General features: G+C 53.9%; 1 protein-coding gene across 1 annotated transcript; it reads right to left on the reverse strand.

Moving 5' to 3' along the window:
* Nucleotides 1–15: 15 nt before the first annotated feature.
* MMP11 (matrix metallopeptidase 11) lies at nt 16–18,690 on the reverse strand. Its single transcript, XM_075718937.1, has 8 exons — nt 18,443–18,690; nt 9,057–9,307; nt 7,642–7,785; nt 6,442–6,575; nt 3,260–3,507; nt 2,712–2,925; nt 1,067–1,324; nt 16–149 (listed from the first exon to the last, which is right to left on the reverse strand). The coding sequence occupies exons 1-8, from the start codon at nt 18,560–18,562 to the stop codon at nt 16–18; spliced, it is 1,503 nt and encodes a 500-aa protein (XP_075575052.1). The 5' UTR covers nt 18,563–18,690.
* Between the last annotated feature and the right edge of the window lie 1,919 nt (nt 18,691–20,609).

The raw sequence follows: 20,609 nt of genomic DNA on the forward strand, positions 1-20,609 counted from the left end.
ACACAAGCACCTCCCTCATCTGAAGGAGTTGGAGGAAGGTGTACAGCTGAAGAAGTCCTGGCTGATCTGGCGTGGGTAGCCCTCCAGCACTTTCACCTGGACTGGATCGAACTTCCAGTAATCTCGGCCTCTCAGGAAATAGGCAAAACCTGTGGGTGAGAGAGGAAGGGTTAGGAAAGACAGGGCTGGCACAGCTCAGAGCTCGTTCCTAGCATTTTTCTTGTCGACACTCTGCAACATGTGCGGTACCAAAAGAGAGCCTGGAAGAGCCAGGAGATGCTGCTAGATTCATTTCACTTGAACCCAGGTTTGCAGCTTACACTGTTTTAGTTTTGATGGGAGAGCAAGCAAGATTTTATTTTATATTCCTGGTGTTTTTAAATATGCTGTACTCAGGTAGTGGCCCAGCCCTAAGAGGGCAGAGGACATCTAGGACCTGAACAGGGCCTATGACAGGGAGCTTTGAAGACATGCTGCAGAGCATCTGCTGCTGTGGGGAAACTGCTCTGGGATTTAGGCTCTCGAAGCAGTGGGGAGCCGTTCTACTGCATCCTTTGGGAGGAGAGAGGCAGTCACTGCACCTGTCATCCCAAGCACCCTGGCTGTCCTCAGTGTTTCTGTGGCACTGCCCCGCTGTCTTCAGCACAGGGCATATCTGGGAGGACTAGGCAATACCAAAAGCAGCCTGGTCAGTCAGGACAGCTGCCTAGGCTGAAGTGTGGGCAGTGTTTCTGCTGTTTTCTCATCACTTTCTTTCATGAGCAGTAACAGCTGGGTAGGACTCTGTGACCATTTCTTGTTCAGAAGTTTGAATTCCTTCTATCAAACACTTAACTGTTGATTGTTGCAATTAATAATGACAAAACTTCTCACTTTTATGGGAGAAGCCTCAGTTCCCTACCTACTGGAGGGAGCTGCCTCTCTCTCTATACACTATGTGGCATGTACTATGGCTGGGAAGCAAACACTACTACCAAATGTCTAAATCTGCCCAGTTCTTCCAGCTGGGCAGTGGTGTCAGCCTGAGCATCCACCCCAGAGCAGGCCATGTCCTTGCTGCACTGACCAAACCCATCCTGAAAAGCCGCGTCGATCTCCTGAGGGACACCGCGCCAGTCGGCCATGGTCCGGGGGTAGATGTTGTCCACCTGGCGGGTGCGAGGGTTGAAGCGCCAGTAGTTGCCTCCACTGAAGATGTAGATCTTGTTCTTCTCAGCCCCCCACACCAGAGCTGCCTGCACAGGGGATGCAGGGAGGCCCAGCTCGCCAATTGGGGTGGGACCAGATACCCGTCTCTCGCCATCGTAAATCCAGTACTGAGAATCTGGTGAGGAGACAGAAAAGGGAGACAAGGGTTCAGAAGCTCTTTGACATCTGATAATTCGGCAGTGAAGCGCACAACTAGAGCTGGTGCCTTGGCAGAGCTCCCGGAGAAAGCTGTGCCTGAGAGGCAAAAACCCCACCAGTGTCATGGACACTGTCACTGACGGGTGCCCAAAGTGCCGGCAGCACAAGGAGTTGAATTCCCACCTCTGTCCAACCCAAAGGCTGTCAGTGGTGGGATGAGGAGGACTGTTTTAGCAGCTGTCTTTTCTCTATTTGTGGAAGTTATACTAACAGGCTTGGCTGGAGGGACCAGCCTCTACCCTGCAATCTCAGCTCTTGGAGGAAAACATATGTAGGCGTGCACAGGCATAAAGGGGCCGTGCGGCTGTAAAGGAGCAAGCTACAGAAACAGGGAAGAAGTTGCCAAGCTGAAATAGAGACTGGAAGCATATTTCCAGATTAGATTAAAAGGGGAATCTCTGTAATTAGCCTACGGCATGTAATACTTTCCCCTTATCTCATTTTAACTCATGGTAGGAGCCTGCCAATTTTAGCACTCTAACTCCTTGTGTGCAGGTCAGGTGCTAAGTAATCTGTTTATGCAGGAACACTGCCTGCAGAGCCACGTGCTGTGCCTTCTGGTACTCGGCTTCATGGTGCGCAGATGGGGCATGCATACCCAGGGCGGCTGGGTACCTACGTCATTCTGCAACCCCGCTATTAAATTTACACTTGGAAAGAGCATTAAAGAAAACAGTAGAGCTGAAACAGGGGTTGTTGCCGGTCTTGAACTGCAGAGATGGCCAGGGGGAGGTCTGGCCCCCCGTGGGTGATTGGTTTTTAATCCCTGTGGTGGCAGGAGGTTGCCTGGCTCTGCACACAGGCTCCCTGTAGGCTCATTCAGTCTGGGAGTGCTACAGAAGCTCTGCATCCAGGTCTCTGAGGAGCAGAGAAGATGCTGTCCATCCCCTGAGCAGGGCCTTGGGGGCACAGGCTCAGGAGTTTCACAACCTGTGAAAGTCGCTGGGGCTCTCTTCTGGCACAGGGCTTCCCAGGGCAGCTAGGGGGATGGAGAAAGGGTTTCCTTCCTCCTCCTCTGCCAGCAGCATTGCCGGGGCAGAGGCTCAAAATAAATGTTTGTGTTCCAGAGGAGGAGAATGGGATATCATAGCTGTGTCTAAAATAAAAGTGACCCCTCCTTCTCTCTTCCCCCCTCAATATCTGCTAAAAAGTTTAACCTAACAGAGAAGGAAACAAATAACAAGGATCACTGGATTGCTGAGGATGCCTAGAAGGTTTATCCTCCCAGGAACTTGTTGGGTCCTGAATACCCCTCAGTAAAGGAGATGCATTTCTGAGCTGTCTGATCCCAGTCCAGCTCTTACCTTGGAAGAACCAGATATTGCCCAGAGGGTCCTCGAAGGTGGCATCAACAGAGCTGGGGATCCCCTGCCAGTGGCGGGAGGCCAGAGCTGGGTAGCCGTCCTGCAGCTTTCCAGCTCGGAGTCGCCACACATAGCGAGACTTGAAGAAGAACAGCTCCCCTCGAATGGTCGATGCGGCGTCAAAAGCTGTGTCGCAGGCGTCGGGCTGTAGAGACTGCCAAAGCACAGTCGGTCAGGTACTTGGACTTGTGAGAGCCCCCCTTGCCCAGGCTGGGTTCAGCGGACGGGGAGTCCCTGTGTCCAGGCAACTGTCCTGCTTTCAGCCAGTTGTGGCTGGGTACGTGCTGCCCAAAGATCGCCTCCCCACACATCCCGGGCTGGCTGGCAGTGCCAGCCGGGGGGTCCGGACCTGGGCTCAGCAGCATGGGTGGAAGACACAGACACCAAACCACATGTAAGCCTGCTACTGGCCTCACGGTGAGGACAGTCCCAGCAACTGGGAACAAGCTGTGGTGTTAGAGGAGGACACAGACAAGTTGTTCACTCACCTCCACGTTGGTGATCTCGTTTGTTTCAAGGTCCGTCTGGGGAAGCTCTGCTGGCTGAGTTGGGGTTGGGTCGGGATCCAGTTTGGGTTTCCCATAGAGGTACTGGATACCTTGCTTGTCATCCTCACTCAGACTTAGTGGGTAGCGGAAGATGTAGAAAGGAGACATCAGTGACTTGGAGACAGCTGTGTGCTGCAGGCCCAGGACGTGGCCAAACTCATGAGCAGCCACTTGGAGGAGGTCAGTGCCTGCAAAGGGAAAAGATGGGAGATGCTTTTAGAATCATAGAATCCTTTAGGTTGGAAAAGGCCTTTAAGATCATCAAGTCCAACCATTAACCTAGCACTGCCAAGTCCACCACTAAACCATGTCCCTAAGCACCACATCTGCACGTCTTTTAAATACCTCCGGGGTGGTGACTCGACCACTTTGCCTGCTCGTGTGGGGGACGCCTGCCTCCTAGGCTCACTTCTACCAACTACCAGCCACTGACGATGCACTGAGGCATGTTGTAGGAGCCTAATGCAAGGGAAGAGAAATCTACCTCAACTACAGTGCTTGCAGGTTGTTGTTCCCAGGGTTTTCCTGGAGCACTGTGAGTGAATTCATACATTCAGGTACTAGCCTGGGCATGTTGGTAATTTGTAATTCTGTCACCAGGGGCTTCTATACCCCATCGGCTATCAGGAAGAAAACAGTTTTCTGTGTGCTTTTGGATAGAAGAAATTTGCCCAGAGAAAGAAGTCCAGCCCGCAGAAGTAGGTTTCAGGGTGGTAAGGTTGTTTTTTGTCCACCCAGCCTTGCAGCAGTTGTTGGCTACAGCTGTAGCATATCAGGTCCCATTTAGGTCACGTCCACTGTGGAAGACACCTGCGTTAGTGAGGATTAAAACTTGCTAATGGCCATTGTCACACAGACAGCAGAGGGAGCTCATTTATTGCTTGTGTGTGGACTGTAGCAAGAAGGTGACATTTAGAAATAAAACCATAAAAAATTATCCAGCGTCAAGGCCTCGGCCTTCTTTACCAGACTCAAATAGATTTATGGGAGATGATGTTTTAGGAAAACATGACCTTGGAGCATCTAGAAATGGAGAGGGGGGGAAAGTGGATTTCAGTATGCAAAAATGTGTCATTTGGCAGGTGTTGTTTATCTTCCAGTGGATCATTTTTTAAGTTGATAAATTTCAGGGAAAGCTGGAAGAAAGGCATATTAAGCAGCGAAACTTGTGAGCGGGGCTGTTTGTTGACAAGTCCCAGCGTATTCATTCACTTGCCTTCAGCCAGAAATCCTCCGAGCTGCAGCCCAAGTGATGAGAAGGGCAGGGATGTGAGTCAGCCAGCCTCGCTGCTCCAAGCAGGATTTCCCTGCTCGCTCCAGGGGAGCAGGTCACTTTTCGGCACCAGGACAGGACGGGACAGGGGAGATGCAGCTGGGAGGAACGCCTGGGACGGGTGGAGGCGAAGGCAAGCCCCTGTCTTCCTCCACTGGTCAGCTTTATGTTGAAGCGATGAATTTGCACAGCACTGACCCAATTAAATCGACACATCTAGGTCAGCTGAGAAAGTGGGATTTCTATGTCAGTGATTTATTACAAACTTTGAGACACTTCTGTTTAGTTTGGCAGGCTCCTCACTTGATGCTTTCCAGTGTTGGCAGATTGGCTGTGCTATTGTCAGATTCTCTGGGGGAGGTGAACAACAGCATGCCTGAGGGAGCTGTGCTGGGGAGCACCGCTGCGTCCCGCACAGAAAGTCCCTCCATGTGGAGTCCTGCTTCCTGCACGGCTCTGGGGTGACCCCGGGGCACAGACCTCCTCGTACTTCTGCTCTCCTGTCTGTAAACTGAGGCTAAGGATTTTCCCGTCTCACTGAGAGCTGAGATAAGGATTTATCCATGTTTATACCGTAAAGCTCTTTTCAGCATATTAAATGGCAATTAGCCGCAAAGAGCTTTTACAACATTTATTTATGGAAGACGTAGGTGGGGGGGAAAGGGCCATGGAATAGGGCTGGATTCTGATGGGAACTGGCATCCATTTTCAGTTCCTGGTTTGCCTCCAACACTGTGGAAGAATGTAGGAAATTCTTCAACAACACAGGCAACCCCAACGGAGGGTGAAAAACAGCAGAGCCCACCATTCCCTAAGGAGTAGAAACGCTTCTGCAGAAAGATCTGGTGCTCTGTGGTTCTTGTTTTGGGTCAGCATGAACAGGGTCAGAGACATAGCAGTCCTGTGCCCCACGCAGAGACTCAAGTTGGCATACAACTGGCAATAAAGTGGACTTTGGGGGAGCCCATCTGAGCCCTGAACATCAATGTGGACAAAATGTCTGGGAAACCCCAGAGAGGCAGGGGTTTATCTTGGACTTTGTGATTGTGTCTTTGTCCCTGTAGATAAACTGGGAAGGAATAGGAGGGGCTGACCTGGGTTAATTTTGGTGGCTCTTGCAGAAACTGATGCTTTGGGCACTGATTCAGATGGTCCCAGGCAGTACTGCAGTATCTCATGAGATACTGTGACACCAGACCCTGAGTGCCCAAGCAGAGAGCTAACAGATTGGATCTATTATTAGCAAAAAAAAAAAAAAAAGAAAAAAAAGAGTCTTGACTCGATGCGGCGTTGTTTATGGTCAGAGCATTCCCAGGCCGTGGGGGCAGAGCTGGAGCCTGGGTGGTTTCCCTTTATGGACTTGTTCAAAGAGAAAATACTTTGCAGGCAGGCGGTGAACAGTGCGTGCAGGGACTGGGACTGAGACTGTCCTTTGGAAGACAACTGTGTCAGCCAGTTCTTGAGTCCCGTTTTCCTTCATCCCTTCCCTGCTTTATTTCTAACGGCTCCTGTCAATACTGGGTGCAATTCCCAAGTGGCAGGGTGTGTGGCTGGGCAGAGGAGCCATCTCTCAGATGTGTCCCTCTTGCTCTCCCCACACAGGGGGAGCCCACTGGGAAACCAGGGTCCTGGTGCTGGACACAGGCTTTGCTGTGGCTGAAGGTTGACAAGAAAAGACCTGAATACTAGCAGCAGGGTTGTAAGTAGCAGGAGACGACCATGCACACCACAAAAATGATTGCTGCCTCTCAGTTTTACAGGGTCCCTGTTCACACCACAACTGAATCATTTCCAAGTGCCCTGATAAGCATCCTGGAGCGTTCACGCTCCCCCTGAAACAATACCGTACCCAGGTTGTTCCCAATCGTCCAGGTCTCATCATAGTCAAAATGGACATCTCCCTCCCGGTGTGTCTTGGGGAAGAACGCATGTGCTAGGATCCCTCCAGGCCCATCGAAAGGCAAGTTATCTCCATGCCAGTACCTGGAGAGAAGACACATTGCACCTCAGACAAACAGCTGTATACCTCCAGTGAACAGCATCGTATGGCCAAAGGTGGGGAGCCACTGCGAGGGGACAGCAGCTCTCACTCCCATCCCAAGTTCATCCCACCAGTGTGGATCGACTGTTTTGAGCCCTTTGGATTGCCACAAACTTGGTTCTGCATCAGGGCACTGAGGAGGCAGAGCTTGGTCACACCAAACACTGAGGAAGCAGAGCTTGGTCACACCGAGCCCTGGGGAGTTCCTGTGTTTTCTCAGGCATGTTTCTCTCCTCCCCCTGTTCAGCTTCCAGCCCAAAGCTGACCATGGAGCCTAAGGAATTAAGGAGGTAACTGCTTGAGCTGAGATTAAGTTGACATAGCTGAGCAGCGGGGGGATGCAGAGTGAGCATAGGCAAGCCCTCAGGTCCTCACTCAAGCCAAGCCTGCTGTTGACTAGTGAAGGAAACCCATGAGATATGTGGCCGCTTCAGATTGCTGAGGGAGGCACAGGCAAATACACAGCATGCACATCACATCACTGCTTGGATGGTCTCCACTGCCTTTATTAGTTTTGTGCAAACACGCAGCAGAGGGAAGTCTTTGCCCCCGTGCGTATTTTGCCAAAAGCGAATTTCAGGCTGGGAGCCAAGATTCATTTAACCAAGAAACTATATTTGTCTTTGGGCAGACAGTTACGTCGTTCAGTCAAGGGACAGGATGGAGGACCTGAAGATGGAAAGTCAAAACAAACGCTTAGGAAAACAGCCTGTGGGCAGAGAAATGTAAATGTACCAGGAAAATTAATGAACGATCAGTAATGGTACTGTGCACAGCCAGCACGGAACAGCTGCACTTACACCAAGCAGCCCACAACTCACAAAAAAAAAAACCAAACCCCAAACAAAACAAAAAAAAATCCTAATGTCTGAAGGCAGAAATATGAGCCTTCATTTAAGTGTCTAAGTTTGGTGCTGGCAGCTCTCTGCTCTGGTTAGAGGCTTGGGGTCTTGCCTGCAAGGCTGCTGCTCTGTCTGGGAGGAGGATGCTGCTGCCCACCGTGCTCACCTTGTGAAATCGATGACGATGTCAGCCCGGCCCTCCTGCACTTCGGTGAAGGTCAGTGGGGTCACATCGCTCCAGACTTTCAAAGCTTCCTCTATGGTCCTTCTCACTTTAGCTTTTACAAGTTGCCACGGGAACCTGATAATTCTGAAAAGCAACAGATACTGGATGAGGAGAGCATCAGCCGCTGTCCCATGGACACTGCTGTCATGAAGACACCAGCTGTAGGATCAGCGTCACTAGGGCTGCCACTCTCTGTCAGCACCAGAACATCTCCAAGCCATACAAGCACTGCTCCGGCACCCTCTTCCAAGCAACATGAGTTGCAGATAAATCCCATCAGTGTTGAAACCCTCTGGCTGTTGGGCCCAGAGGTGAGCTTTCTGGAGAGCTTTGCAGATCTGTGTTTTTCTGGAATGAAGTGATGCAGCATTTCCCAGGTCTGTCCCCCGTGAGTCCAGCCCCACAGAGGTGCCTGGAAGTGGTGTGATGTGATTTCTCCTCCTCAACCTCTGCATTTTTTGCCCCGGAAACCTGGACTCACTCAGAGCAGCTGCTGCCTCTTCTGCCCTCCTATAACATAAGCAGACTGTAAGGTCTGCCACAGAGGGAGCTTGCTTTCCCTTCCATTAACAGTGTTGGTGTGTGTTCGCCTCTGCTGTGTTTCTTTCTTTAACGCTGTTGACCAAAAAAAAAAAAGGAAGAAGCCTTTCTGTTATCTATCGCCTTCTAATGCTATGAGGAACTGTCTCCTGCACTTAATTAAACAAAAGATGATTTACGTGCTGTCAAAGTCCATACGAGTGTGCTCACCTCTCCATTCATCCCCCTGTGGGCAATGGGGGAGGCAGCACAACCCTCCCGCAAGCCTGTCGAGCGGATTTGCAACTGAGAACGTGTGGGGTGACTTGGGCAAAACTTTACACTGAAGTTGTGTTTATGGGAACATCAATAACAGCTGAATAAAAAGGTCTTTTTAAAATAAACTGTGAAGTGAGCTCACGGCAGGGTGGCTGGGGGCCGCAAAGGCACAGCGGGAGAGGGCCGGTGGTAGAAGCTCTGCTCGGCATGTATCAGGGGTTTGATGCAGGGAAGTGAATGCATGCGCATGGGGGTGCTGACGCGGGACTGACTGAGGGGTGACACGACGGGTGCGCAGAATGTGTTTGGGCAGGGGCGGGTGGGCAGCTGTGTTTATGGCAGCGTGTGCCTGAGGGGATGTGGAGGTGCTGGGTACGACCCTGCTGGTGGTTCAGCATGTGGCTCCCCTGCCCCACAGCTGGCCGTACCCAGTTTTAGGGCTGCCCTCCAGATTTTATGATCACGTCACAGCAAGCTGCGCTCCAGGGAACATCAGACTAAGGGGTTTGGGGGGGTAGAAGCAAACCAGCCTGACGCCCGTTTCGGGCCTCTCTTACTTGTAGGTGAGATCAGTCTTGTCCCAGCGTCCACCAGAGAGGACGAATCGCTTCTGCCGGTTCCGCCCATTCTGGCTGTCCAGTGACGCTGGGAGGTCCGGCACGCCGCACCGGGGCGGGTTCCAGCGTGCCACCTGCTCATCCGTGCCTACGGGGAAGCCCTTGGCAGGCACACCAGTCCCCACAGCGTTCACCAAGGAAGACAGCCAAGGACTCTGCTCCTTCCAGGTGTGATGCTTTCGAGACACGTCCTAAAAGGGAAAAGCAAAGCCATGGCTTCAGCGTCTGAGAAGAGAGGTTCTGATGCAGAGCGGTGGACGACTGCCCACAGCAGCCCTACAGCCCTGCAATGGTGAGTTCCACCTCTGCCTGGGGCTGTTCTCCCGCTGCTAGGGCACAAACTGCTTCCCACAAACATCCTCCGTTGCCTGGGCTCTGCTGCTGCCAGGCAGGGTCACACCTGGGAGGCACTGTGTCATGCTATGGCACCTCCTAAGCACTGGGCTATTTTTGGTCCGTTTTTCCTTGGCAGCTGGCTGGCAGGAAATGCTTTTGCAAACTGTGGATGAGAACCAGACCCTTCAAGAACGAAACAAATCACTAGGGAGTAAATTCTCTCCCTTTGCCCCACATCCTTTATTCCCTCCTGGCCCCGGGTAGAGGTGATATTAATGGGAGGAAGCCTTTAGTCCCCAGCACACAGTTGTGCTCCCCATTATTGCTCCCATGGCGTCCCCTTGCTGTCCTGGCATGGTGAGCAGGCTCTCAGCATGGCTGGGGGACAGTGCAAACTGGAGAGCAGGACACTTGGATCTTGGGGGTGACTTAGAGCCCTTCACATGGGGCAGAGAGCAGCAGTGACCGTCCCTGCAGCCCCTGTCACTGCCTGAGGTCACCGATTCTGCAGAGGGATGGACAGGACCATAGCCCCTTGCCTCACTGCGCCTGTGACTCTGCTTGGGGATAAGATCACCTAGGCTCTCCCACACTTAGTTGGAAAAGCACAGTTCCTCTTGGCAACATTAATTAGTGCTAATTAGCTAACTTCCATTGGTTTCCCACCTGACAGCAGGACTATGGGGCCACCATGAAACATAACCCAAGCGTGATCTTCAGCCTGCTGTGAGGCATGTGGGGGTCCCTGCGTCACCCTGCACAAACCAGAGGTCCAAACACAGAATTTTTGTCCCGATTCTGTGCAGGCAAATTCAAAGGTGTTTGAGCAGCAGGAGGAGCTGAGATGCCGCAGTGATACATCTCTATTCAGACAGGCAAGGCTCTGTCCCACAGGGTTCCAGAGTGAAGACCTGGGGTTTAGAGGTCCCCTTCCTCCCCCTGCAAGGAGCTGCCTTCCTCCAGGCCAGCCTTCCCGGCTGCCTTGCTGGGGACACGAAGGTCAGGTGGGCATGATGCCAGGGCTGCCATGATGCCGTGTAATCTGCGTGCTGCCGCCACTCTGTTCCCTACAATGAACCCATTCATGCGGGCTGGAATGAAGTGTGAAGCCCTTGGCATTAATTCCGCTACCGAGCTCCCGACTCTGTAATGGCCCCGTGCCTCTGAGCGACGCACGGATGGACACAGGAGCCTGGAAGGTCACACAAGGTGCAGTTTAGGTGTTTGGCTCTTCATGTGTCTGTCACCACTCCAGCCTGCTGGCTTGTCCTCCCCAGCCAAACAGACACTCTTGGTGGCTTGGCACCTGCCAGCCTTTGCCTTAGAAACCATCAACCCAGTCCTGGTGTCCCAGTGCACTTTCACACACCACGGGAACTGCACCCTCAACACGTGCAAAGAGACAAAGACATTTTACATCCTGAACAGCAAAGCCTGCCCAAGCCACCAGCTGTGGCACTGAAAATCCATCCAGTGCTTTGGTGGAAGTAGGGTGTATGGGCTGGCCTGTCCCAGGAGAGTCTGCACCGGGCTGCTCCTGCTGAATGCTGGAGCCCTGCCAGGTTGGAGGTACCTGTCTTTCTAAGAGGAGCTCTCTAAGAGCTGCCTGGCACCCTGCCTGGGCTGGCAGCTAGCACCTGCGAAGGACAGCTGGCAGGAAGAGCTGATAAGGTTCATATCCTGGCCAACATCTTGCTCCCAGCCCCAGTGAAACCCTCTGCCAAGCACATAATGGAAGCTGTGTCACCAAAGCCCAGCCTGGAGGGATGCTTGGCTCCTTGCTCCTTGCTCGAGAGCACCCACTGCCACCGGAGGCAGGTCCTGCTGCCCAAGGACATGGGGTGATTAACATGTCCGGTTTCACAGGACCAGGAGGTGCGGGACAGCTGCATCGAGGCACGTGGGAAGGAGTGGAGATGGACTCTGGGGAGAGCCCTCACTGTGGAACTGGGAGCACTGGGAAACCCTCAGGAGTTGCCCAGGTAGGTGAGTGGGCTGAGGCTGACCCAGATGGGCTTGCTCGTGTTTTTTTGTCTTGGCTATGCTAAGCATATCCCCCCATCTCCCAGGAAGGCCAGTTATTGCCTTCCAGGCTTGGGGGCACTGGCATAAACTGGAGATTATCACCCCGCTCCAGGCAGGGGCAAAGGAGGAACTGCCTGTTTCCTTCTTGCCCTGAGGGATCCCATGTTCAGGGGCAGACCTGAGGTTAGGTTTTCTCGCCCCCCTTTGCTTAACTCAAGGCCGCTGGCATGAATCCCAGCTTCCAGCCATCCAAACCCCACCTTGCCTTTGGCAGGACCCTCCCTGCTCCCGCCTGCCTGCCCTCTACCGAGACCCGGCCCTGGGAGGGGACACAGCTTGGCCCTGGGAGGCGACACAGCTTGGCCCTGTGAACGGCTCTGGGTGGAGGCAGGAGGCAAGACCTGCCCTGCTGCCCCGGGTGCTCGCTGTGCCCCTAGACAAACAGTGAGTCTCTCCCTGTCGTCACTGCACTGACATTAGCACCATGGCAGGAAAGGGCTGGAAAATGCCACTGCAGGCACAGCCGGCAAGGGGAAATGTGACGGTTAGAAACCACTTGCCAAACAATGCTCAGGAGACGTGTCAGGCTGGAGATTTCAGTCTCCTTGGCTGGACACACCTCGCTGCAGGCATTTCCCAAGGCTTAGATAACATGTCCTCTCGCTTAAGGTTGCATCCTTCCCACCCAGCGCTGAAGCCACCCTCTCCGGTGGAGATCCTGCTTTGTTCTCCCAAGCTGTGGTATAATGCCCCAAGTGTAAGCTTAGGGGTTTCCTTAGGGCTGTGCTGCTGCTGCTGCTAGTCCAGTCCTGTGAAGAGAGGATGAGGAGGGCACTGACTGGTGGGTAACTATCAAGGCATGCCCACTCCTCCCATCCCACCACAGGAGGGGAAAGGATTACCAAAGACCAAAACCAAAGGAAAGTCCCTGCAAACCAGGGCAGGCGTTCAGACCAGCTGAGTGCAGAGCTCGATCTGAGTCTCTGGCTAAGGCTGTGTGCAGCCACTTGCACTGCCCTTCCCAGTATAAGCAGCAGTTGGGGTGGCTGCCGTGCATGGGAACAGACAGCATTTAGCCACGGGAAGAGGCCAGGGCTTTGCAATAGAGACTGTGCAGCAAAATGCCTGCACAACACGAGTGCAGAGAGGCTGCCAGGCCTGAAACCAAGGGCTGAGGGCAGTGAGGACAGCAGAGGAGCAAAGCTGTATGCAGAGAGGTGTGCTGCAGGCTGGCCACAGTGCTTCTCAAAGTGCCTCTTCCTAGCAGCCTTGTGACCGAAAGGCTGAGAGGGAACAGGAGGGAGAGGACAGATCCCATGGGAAAGCAGAAACCACAGTGGAGGTGCAGGCTGCCTGCTTGGTTCCTCACAGCTTTATCAGCCCTCAAGTGCTGTGATACAACCACCACCACTTCTGGGTCTGCTGGGGCCAGATGAACACCAGCCAAGCTTCCCAGGAAGTGTCCCAGCCATCCCAAGGAGCCGGGAGCATCTTTAACCTCATTGTGTTGGGCAGCACTCGCCCTCCAGAGCCTCTCGGGAGGAGAAGCAGCTGGAGAAGCACAGCTATAGTGCAGTATCAGCAACGCTGTGTATAAAAAAACCTCAAGAGTGAGGCCAGTGCCTGGTACTGACAAACCCAGTGCTCTCCTCTGTCTGGGTCCATCCTCTGCTGCCTGTCCTGAACTTAAACTTGTCTCCTCTGTTGTATACCTAATTACCTGGGCTCCTGCCCGCTCCTGCAGCATGGACATGAAAAGAGACCCCCCTCCCTGTCAGACAGGAGTCACTGGACAAGTTACAACGCGAATCCCATCAGTCTTGGATACTTCCCCTGTCACTGGGGGCCATTTCCTCTTCTGCTAGGGGATGAGCTCATGGGTTTTCTCCCCACCTCCCTGTCCCTTCTGCTGCTGCTTTTCCATTTCTCCCTGCTTTCTCCTTCTGTTACTCAGAGTATTTGGCGAGGCCCTGGTGTTTGCTGCCTCTGGCTAGTAGCATTATCCTCCTCCTACCTATGAGCTTGCACCTCAGAGCAGTCCTGCCCTTAGTTCAACGCGTGGGGAAGGAAAGCAGAGACGCTTTCTCCTGCAGTTCTCATCTAAGACAGTTCTCACCCCATTTCTGTCCACTGTTTGGTTGCTGTGCCCCCAAGGGGCTCTGCACCCCCTTAATAGGCTGCAGCAATGTCCTGCCTGAGATCAGCACTGTTGTCGTGATGTACAGAGCACCACTGCTGGCTTTTTTGGCCAGTCTGCCTCAGCCCAGCATGGATTTGCAGGAGTTGGATTTCAAGGTGCAGCTACAGCTGATGGTTAGTGGTAAAACTGGAGCCAGCTCCACTCCAGTTAGGTTGTGTCCCAGAAGCTGACTGGCCTCAGAAGGTGCTAATGCTGCAGCCAAAATTTCATGGCAGGAACAGATTATGTTTGTGGTCTGGTCAGACCCTGAGCTAAGTGTGCTCCTGGTCGAGGCACTCTTAGTGGAAACAATGGAAACTCGGTGGAAGCAAGGCCTAGGCAAAGCCACCAGATTTATTGACCCTACCTCCCCCAGAACAAGGCAGAGTCTCTCAACCCCTCTAACTATCAATTCTTTGCATACACAAAATAATTCTGCTACAGGAATGGCTCCTTCATGCTGGGGTGCAGCCTGGTCCCATGGCAGACAGAGCCAGAGGGAATGCAACGGCCGAGGCCAAACTTTGGCCAAATGAGGCCAAATGGGAGGTGCTGCAGTGCCTGGCCGTGCATACACAGTTGGAGGTTCCTCTCTGCTCACTTCCCATACTCCATGGCACCATCAAGCACTGCCTCCTGGGGCTTGACAGTTTGTTTCCGGATTATTTGGTGGTAGTTGTTGTTGGCAACGAAAAAAGGAAAATGTTTATTTTTCCTAAGCAACGTGGAACATGAAACATTATGGGCTGCAAATGTTTATGCCCACAGACAGAATGAGAAGACCCAGGCTCTGACGTAACAAGAGAAAGCAAACGAATAAACACTGCAGGACTATTTTTATTATCAGAGACTTTAATTACGTGACAGTTTGTGAGTCTAGTCCATCAACAACACCACAACCAAGCTGCTGGTGTCACCCAAGCAACAGTTTGCCAGAAACAGGAGTACTCACAAAGCAAACAAGCCCCAGGATGCTGGGATAGCAAAAGGTTTCAAGAGCCCTTAATCTGATGACCTAGAAATGCCCTTGAAACCAAGAAAGTGCTTTAGGATGCAGCACACTCCAGGCAGAGGAGGAAGGGGCTTGAGATGTTTTGTTCATTGTGCAATTACATCTGAGCTAAGGTGAGCGATGAGCTATTGGTGCCCAGCCCAAGACAGCCAGGACATCTCCCACTGGATAAGGCCACCTGGCACAGTGCAGCCCTCTTGAGCTATGGGGGGATGTTCTACCCTTGGGGAGTGGATGCTGCTCAGATGTGCAGGCTGGGATCTCCAAACTCACTGTCCCCCTGCCCAATCTCCTGGAGATGTCGGGGGGGGGGGGTTCCCCCTCCACTAATGTTCACAGAGCCACTTTTATGAGCTAGTAATGCCTCTCTCCTGCCCAAATCCCACTAAGAAGAGGAGGTCTGCTCACCTGTCTCTTCTTGTGGGTCTTATCTGCACCAGGATCTCAGTGAACCTCTAAAAACATGTCTGTGGCCCTCAGTGAAGCCCTGAAGTGCCCCACTTTTCATTTTGCTGGACAGCTATGTGCAGACTCAGCAGTGCTTCCATTCACGTTAGAGGCTGAGCTGTCCCCTCTGTAAGAATATCCAGGAACGCTTCATTTACCTGTCTGCGTATTTGGGAGTAGTAGGAAAGAGCTGACAGCATCTCTGGTGTGAAGAATCTCTGCTGGACTATTTCTCCACGGAAGATCCTTTTTTAAACAAGACCTACACAGTGCACCCTGCCTCTGCTGAGCCCCCCAGGTTATGGTGCCAGGGCAGGATATGGGGGAAGCAAGCAAAGCGCTGTGTGAGCTGGAGCCGGGGATCCTCCCCAAAGTGCTTCTCTCCTCCCTGCTCCCTTCTCCCTCCCTGCTCCACTTTGCCAGCTGCACACCCCAAGTCTTGCCACACTGCAGGGTGTGCATGTGTGTTGCATGTGAAAGCACAAACACAACAAACCCACTGGAGAGTAACTGCTTACATGTGTCTTGAGTCTCTCCCAGAGCAGAAGATAAACATGCCTAAAATTACCCCAACACTCACTGCAGTATTTAAATAGCCAAACCAAACAGTGCAAATCAAACCCTTCCTGCGGGAGCTGTCTGAGCCCTGAGCGAGGCAGGCGGCCTCCCTGGCTCCTGGGCTGCAGGGAAGGCAGCACCGTGCTTCCAGGGGGGAACCTGCTGGGTTCAGGGCAAGAGCTGCAGGATACGGCCCCCCCAAGGGATTATGCTGGCAGCTGGGAGGGTGCCCACCACTTCTCCACGGAGAGATAGTTTCCCAGCAAATGGACTGACTTTGATTTCCCAGGGGAGCTGAAAGCAATGCAGGAATTCAGTGTCTGCGTATGCACTGCCCCGAGGACTGCAGATCTTTTGTTCTCAAGTTTTACAGTGGACACCAGACACAGCCTGTATTCTGCTCTCAGTTTTCTCTTTCTTTCTTTAGGTACTAATGTAAAAGTGAAGGAGATCTACAGAGTTTGCTACAAAGAATACAGCTCCTTCTGCAACTTGCCCTGTGTAGCCTGGCTTTAAAATGCATCTGAGCTCTTGATTCCCTCCCCCCTCAGCACTGCTGTTGCGAGTTGTTAGTGGAGCACCGAATAGTCCTGGTGCAGCATCCCGCTGCGCCAGGTGCTGCCTAGCATGGTCCTTGCCCGCCCCATCTACTAACACAGCTCGAGGAAGTCACCGTCATCTGTCTTGTAGGAGTGTGAGTCTCTTTTCCCAGTTCAGCCCCTTGGCTCCTTCCTCATTCATCACCCGACAGCAAAAGGTGCCCAGACAGGAAATTAGCTGCTGTTAGACATAGGAAAACATCTTTTTGTGCAGAGAGACTCAAGAGTAGCCGGGGAAGTGAACATGCGATGGCACAGCACAGGTCTCTAGTAAGAGAGGGTAGAGAAGGGCTGAGCCAGAAATGCATGCACGGGCCACTGTCAGCCCAGCAATCCCACTTCAGCCATTCTGTGCTGACATGTGTACCCCATCCAGGAGAGAAATGGGGTACACTGCTGTCGACTTACTTACACCATATGTGAGAGCAACCACTGTGATGCTGGCTTTACCTCAGAGGCACCAGAATGACCTTTAGAAGCCTTGACACCAGATAAGGAACCCATAAGGGCAGCTATCTGGGATGAGAGAACTGCTGTTTGAAAGGATGGGAAATCATCTGTCCCTTTCCAGCCCCCAACCGATGCAGCCATCACCTCTGCAAAGACTGAGTGAAATACATTGATTTGAAACCCCGAGCTCCACATGGCTGGTCAAACACACAAGCACAAGATGTTCCTGAACAAAACATACCTGTAGGAGCATCGCCTGGAGTTACTCCAGCCAAGAGGAAAGTATTAGCGCTCACGATGCAGAGCATTAGCCTGGAATAAGGAAGAAACCATCTCTGGGCAGCGGACTGCCAGCTGGGGGGACCTTCTTCAGGAGTATGGTGGTGGATTAGATGTACCAGGAGCCTGAGCAGACCTGGACCCCTGCATTAACTCTGTGCTCATCCAGCAGTTTGGTGTATTCTCCCCTGTTCAAGGGGTACTGGCCAAGGCAGATGAGCCCCAGCAACCTCTGCAGTCAGTCAGCAGCTGCAAGCACCAGCAAAAGGAGATGGACAGTGCATGTTGCAGCGGGACCGGACCCAAGTTCAGATGGTGTGAAACCCAGGCTGGCTCTCCCTTCCCTGGGGACCAGAGGCTGTGGGGGTCCCTCCAGGAGCAGCAGCTTCTCAGCTTGCACACAGCAGAGCGTGAGGCACACGGCAGCCCAGCCAGCGTCCCCGCAGGAACCAGCGGTCTCCAGCTTTACGCAGGTCCCTCCCAGCCCACCACTCGCTACGTTCAGATGGGGATGAAATCTGCGGAGCGGTGTCATAACGGGTGCAGAGTGCCACCGCCCGAGCGCTTGGCCTCACCTTCCTCAGAGGCAGAGTGGAGCCAAGCACAGTGACATTTTGTTTGGAATAATACAAGCACTTTGGGGGCCAAGGCTGCTCTGTGCCAAGTCCCAGCCCACAGCATATTTAGCAGCCAAGTTAGAAAGTACTCAGATGACAGGGCTGATAATAAAACCATCGACGGAACCTGAACTAATCCCCTTGCGCTGCTACTGGGCATTTGCTCTGTCATTATTTTATGGCACACTAGCGAAGCGCATGTATATAATAACCCAATTACGCACGCACACATTCCCAGCACAAGGAGCTCTCTGTCTTCTCCCGTCCCCTGAATCCCTCGCACGCCGCTGCTCTTCTCCGGCAGCGGCAATCCCTCCTGCTCGCAGCTCCATCCCAGGTGCTGGGATCTGGCAGGCATGTGCAGGAAGAAAGAGCCCTGCTGCTCCCCTCCTGCCTGCGCGTTTGATTCATCCCTTTAGTCTCGTCTCCCCATAACGCTCCTCGGAATTGCCAGCGCAGCATGCGGGGGGTGTTATTAGCAGGCAGCCAGTGCTCTGCTGCCTTTAAAGGAAGGGGGGATCCCGTGTCCTCTCGTAAACCCTCCTCCTCCCGGTCCCTGTTTTTCCCTTGCTCGCTCCGCAGAGGGGAGCACGCCTGTGAAAACTCCCCTAAAACGCCAAGAGGAGCCCGCGGAGCCGGGGGTGCCGGCATCCCGAGGGGGGATGGAGGAGGGGGGGAAAGGGGGGCGGCTCACCCCGCTCAGCGGCGGCTCTGCCGGGGGGCTGCTCCCCTCGGGGGTGCCCGGGAGACCCGCGGGAGCAAGGAAAGGGGTGGTTGGGACTTGGCGGGGCGGGACACGGAGGCACCGGGTGGTCCCGACTCACCGGCTTATGTCGGCGGGCGGGCGCGGCGGGCGCGCAGTGCAGCAAGGCGGCGGCCAGCAAGGCGGCGGCGGCGGGCAGCGGCGGACGGGCCATGCCGGGCGGCGGAGCGGGATCGGACATGGGGCAGGGGGGGGATCCCCCCCGCTAAGGCTTTTATCCCCCCCCCCGTGGCCGCCTGCCCTCCTCCCCGCGCCTCCTCCCGCTCCTGCCTTTTGTTCTCCCCGAGCCGCGGCTGTACGGGCCGGGGGGACACGGCCCCGGCGGCATCGCGGGAGGGGGGTCCCGCCCGTCCCGCCCCGCTCCGCCCCACCGCCCCCGGCGGTGGGGCGGAGCGGGGCGGGACGGGCGGGACCCCCCTCCCGCGCCTGCCCGCCACCAGCCCCTGGCCTCCGTGAATCGGGGTCCCGCCCCCCCCCGGCGCAAGCTGTGGAGGTCCCTGGGGCCATGCATTGCTCCCCGGGGGTGCTACTCTGCCTCGCCGCCCGGCTTTTGCCTCTTTTTTGCATGAGGGAGCAGCTGCTGGAGTCGCCTAAGCTGGGTGTCAGCGCTTGCAGTCCTGCAACTGGTTTCTAGCCGGATTGGGATGGCTTTACGCGGGTCGGTTTACAGGCGTCTTCCACCTCTCCTGCCTAGGGGTACCAAGGACTAAAAAAACCCAATCCTCTTAGACCCTCAGAGCCCACCGAGACCGCTCAGTCCCCATTGGGTTTCGAAATACCCGATCTCTGGGTTTAAATGCGTCTGCATCCCCGCTTTGCCTGTGCAGAGATCTGCCGAAGCCATCTGTGTGCGCCCAGCCCTTCGCTTAACCATTTGCAAGAAGGCTTTCCCTGCGCGGGATGCTGAGGAAAGGGAAGGAGGGGAACACCCCTCGTTTTGGGCATGCCAAAGCCTCCTGGATGCTCAGCCAAACGCTCAGCCAAATGCTCAGCCACCTGGAGATGCAGGCAGCAATGCACCGATCTGGTTTCTTGGTTCCTCTTTCTATGGGAGAAGCCCTGGACTGTGTCAGCATCCCCTCAGTAGACTGAGTTTAGCTGCAAATTGTTTCAAGAAATGTATGCAAATAAGAAAACTTTGATCTCCAGCTGCCAGGGCTGGTGTGCAGGGAGTGGGTAAGGCTTCCTGACATCCTGGACTGTATTACTGTTTTATTTGTCTGTGATCAGTTGTTCATGTTTTGTTTTATGGGAACCAGACTGAGGATGTAAATACTGGGTACGGTAAGCAGATGTGAGAAGAGCGAGCCTGGTCGTGGCCGTGCTTGGAAGGTGCTGCTGTGCTTAGCTAGTGGGCCGTTAGCTAGATGTCCTCGCACCCGAACAGTGTGTTTGGTGTATCCCTGAGACCTCACTCGTAAGAGGGGAGAGGGAAGGAGAGAAGAAGCAAAAGGGAAGAAGCGAGGAGCTGCTGTTCACAGGGCTCAGACTTTACACTGTGGAATTTACCCTCCTCCTGCTATTCTGGCTGTGCCCTGGGAATGCAGAGCAGATCCTACTTTCTTGCCTTGCTCTGAGCCAGACAGCTGGGTCTCAGCGAGAAAAGCTTTCCTGCCTTTGTCTCTCTTTTCTTTAGTGTCTTTTCTTTGAATGCTGGTGTCTCTGGGAGCTTGGTGCCTTCCAGCCCATGGCAGTGGACCCTGTTGGTGTCCTGGGGAAGTGGGGAGAGGCGTGGGAGCAGCCTGTGAGGCAGCGACAGGCAGCTTGGCTCTTCTTAATAAAGGGAGACTTTTGAAGGGGGTGTTCTGGGAAATACAGTCCTTGCAGAGATGGGACCGTGTGCGAGAACTGCTGGCTCCTGCCAGGGACTTAACACAAAAGAAAGTGCATGGTGTGTTTGGGATTACAAATATTTCCCAGCCGAACAAGTAGATGTTTAGCAGCGGGAAAATGGCCCATTGAGTGTTTTGGGGGTTTGTGTTCTCACCTTCTGCAGAGGGCTCTATGCACAGCCTGCAGAAGTCCTTTTTGCTAGTGCTCCTGTGCTGGGAGCCCTCTCAGCCACTGTCTGTCCGTGCAGCCCTCATCCCTACCTCAGTTTGCAGCTGGCTGAATGTACAGCGACTGCTGGCAGATGAGCACAGGGCTCCCACCCCAGCCCCAGAGTGCTGACAGCCTGACATCTGTCAGCGCAGGCGCTGTCTGCTTGCTTTCCTGCAGCTCCTGCC

This window comes from Pelecanus crispus, chromosome 11 (genome assembly GCF_030463565.1).
Source record: "Pelecanus crispus isolate bPelCri1 chromosome 11, bPelCri1.pri, whole genome shotgun sequence".
Classification (NCBI taxonomy): domain Eukaryota; kingdom Metazoa; phylum Chordata; class Aves; order Pelecaniformes; family Pelecanidae; genus Pelecanus; species Pelecanus crispus.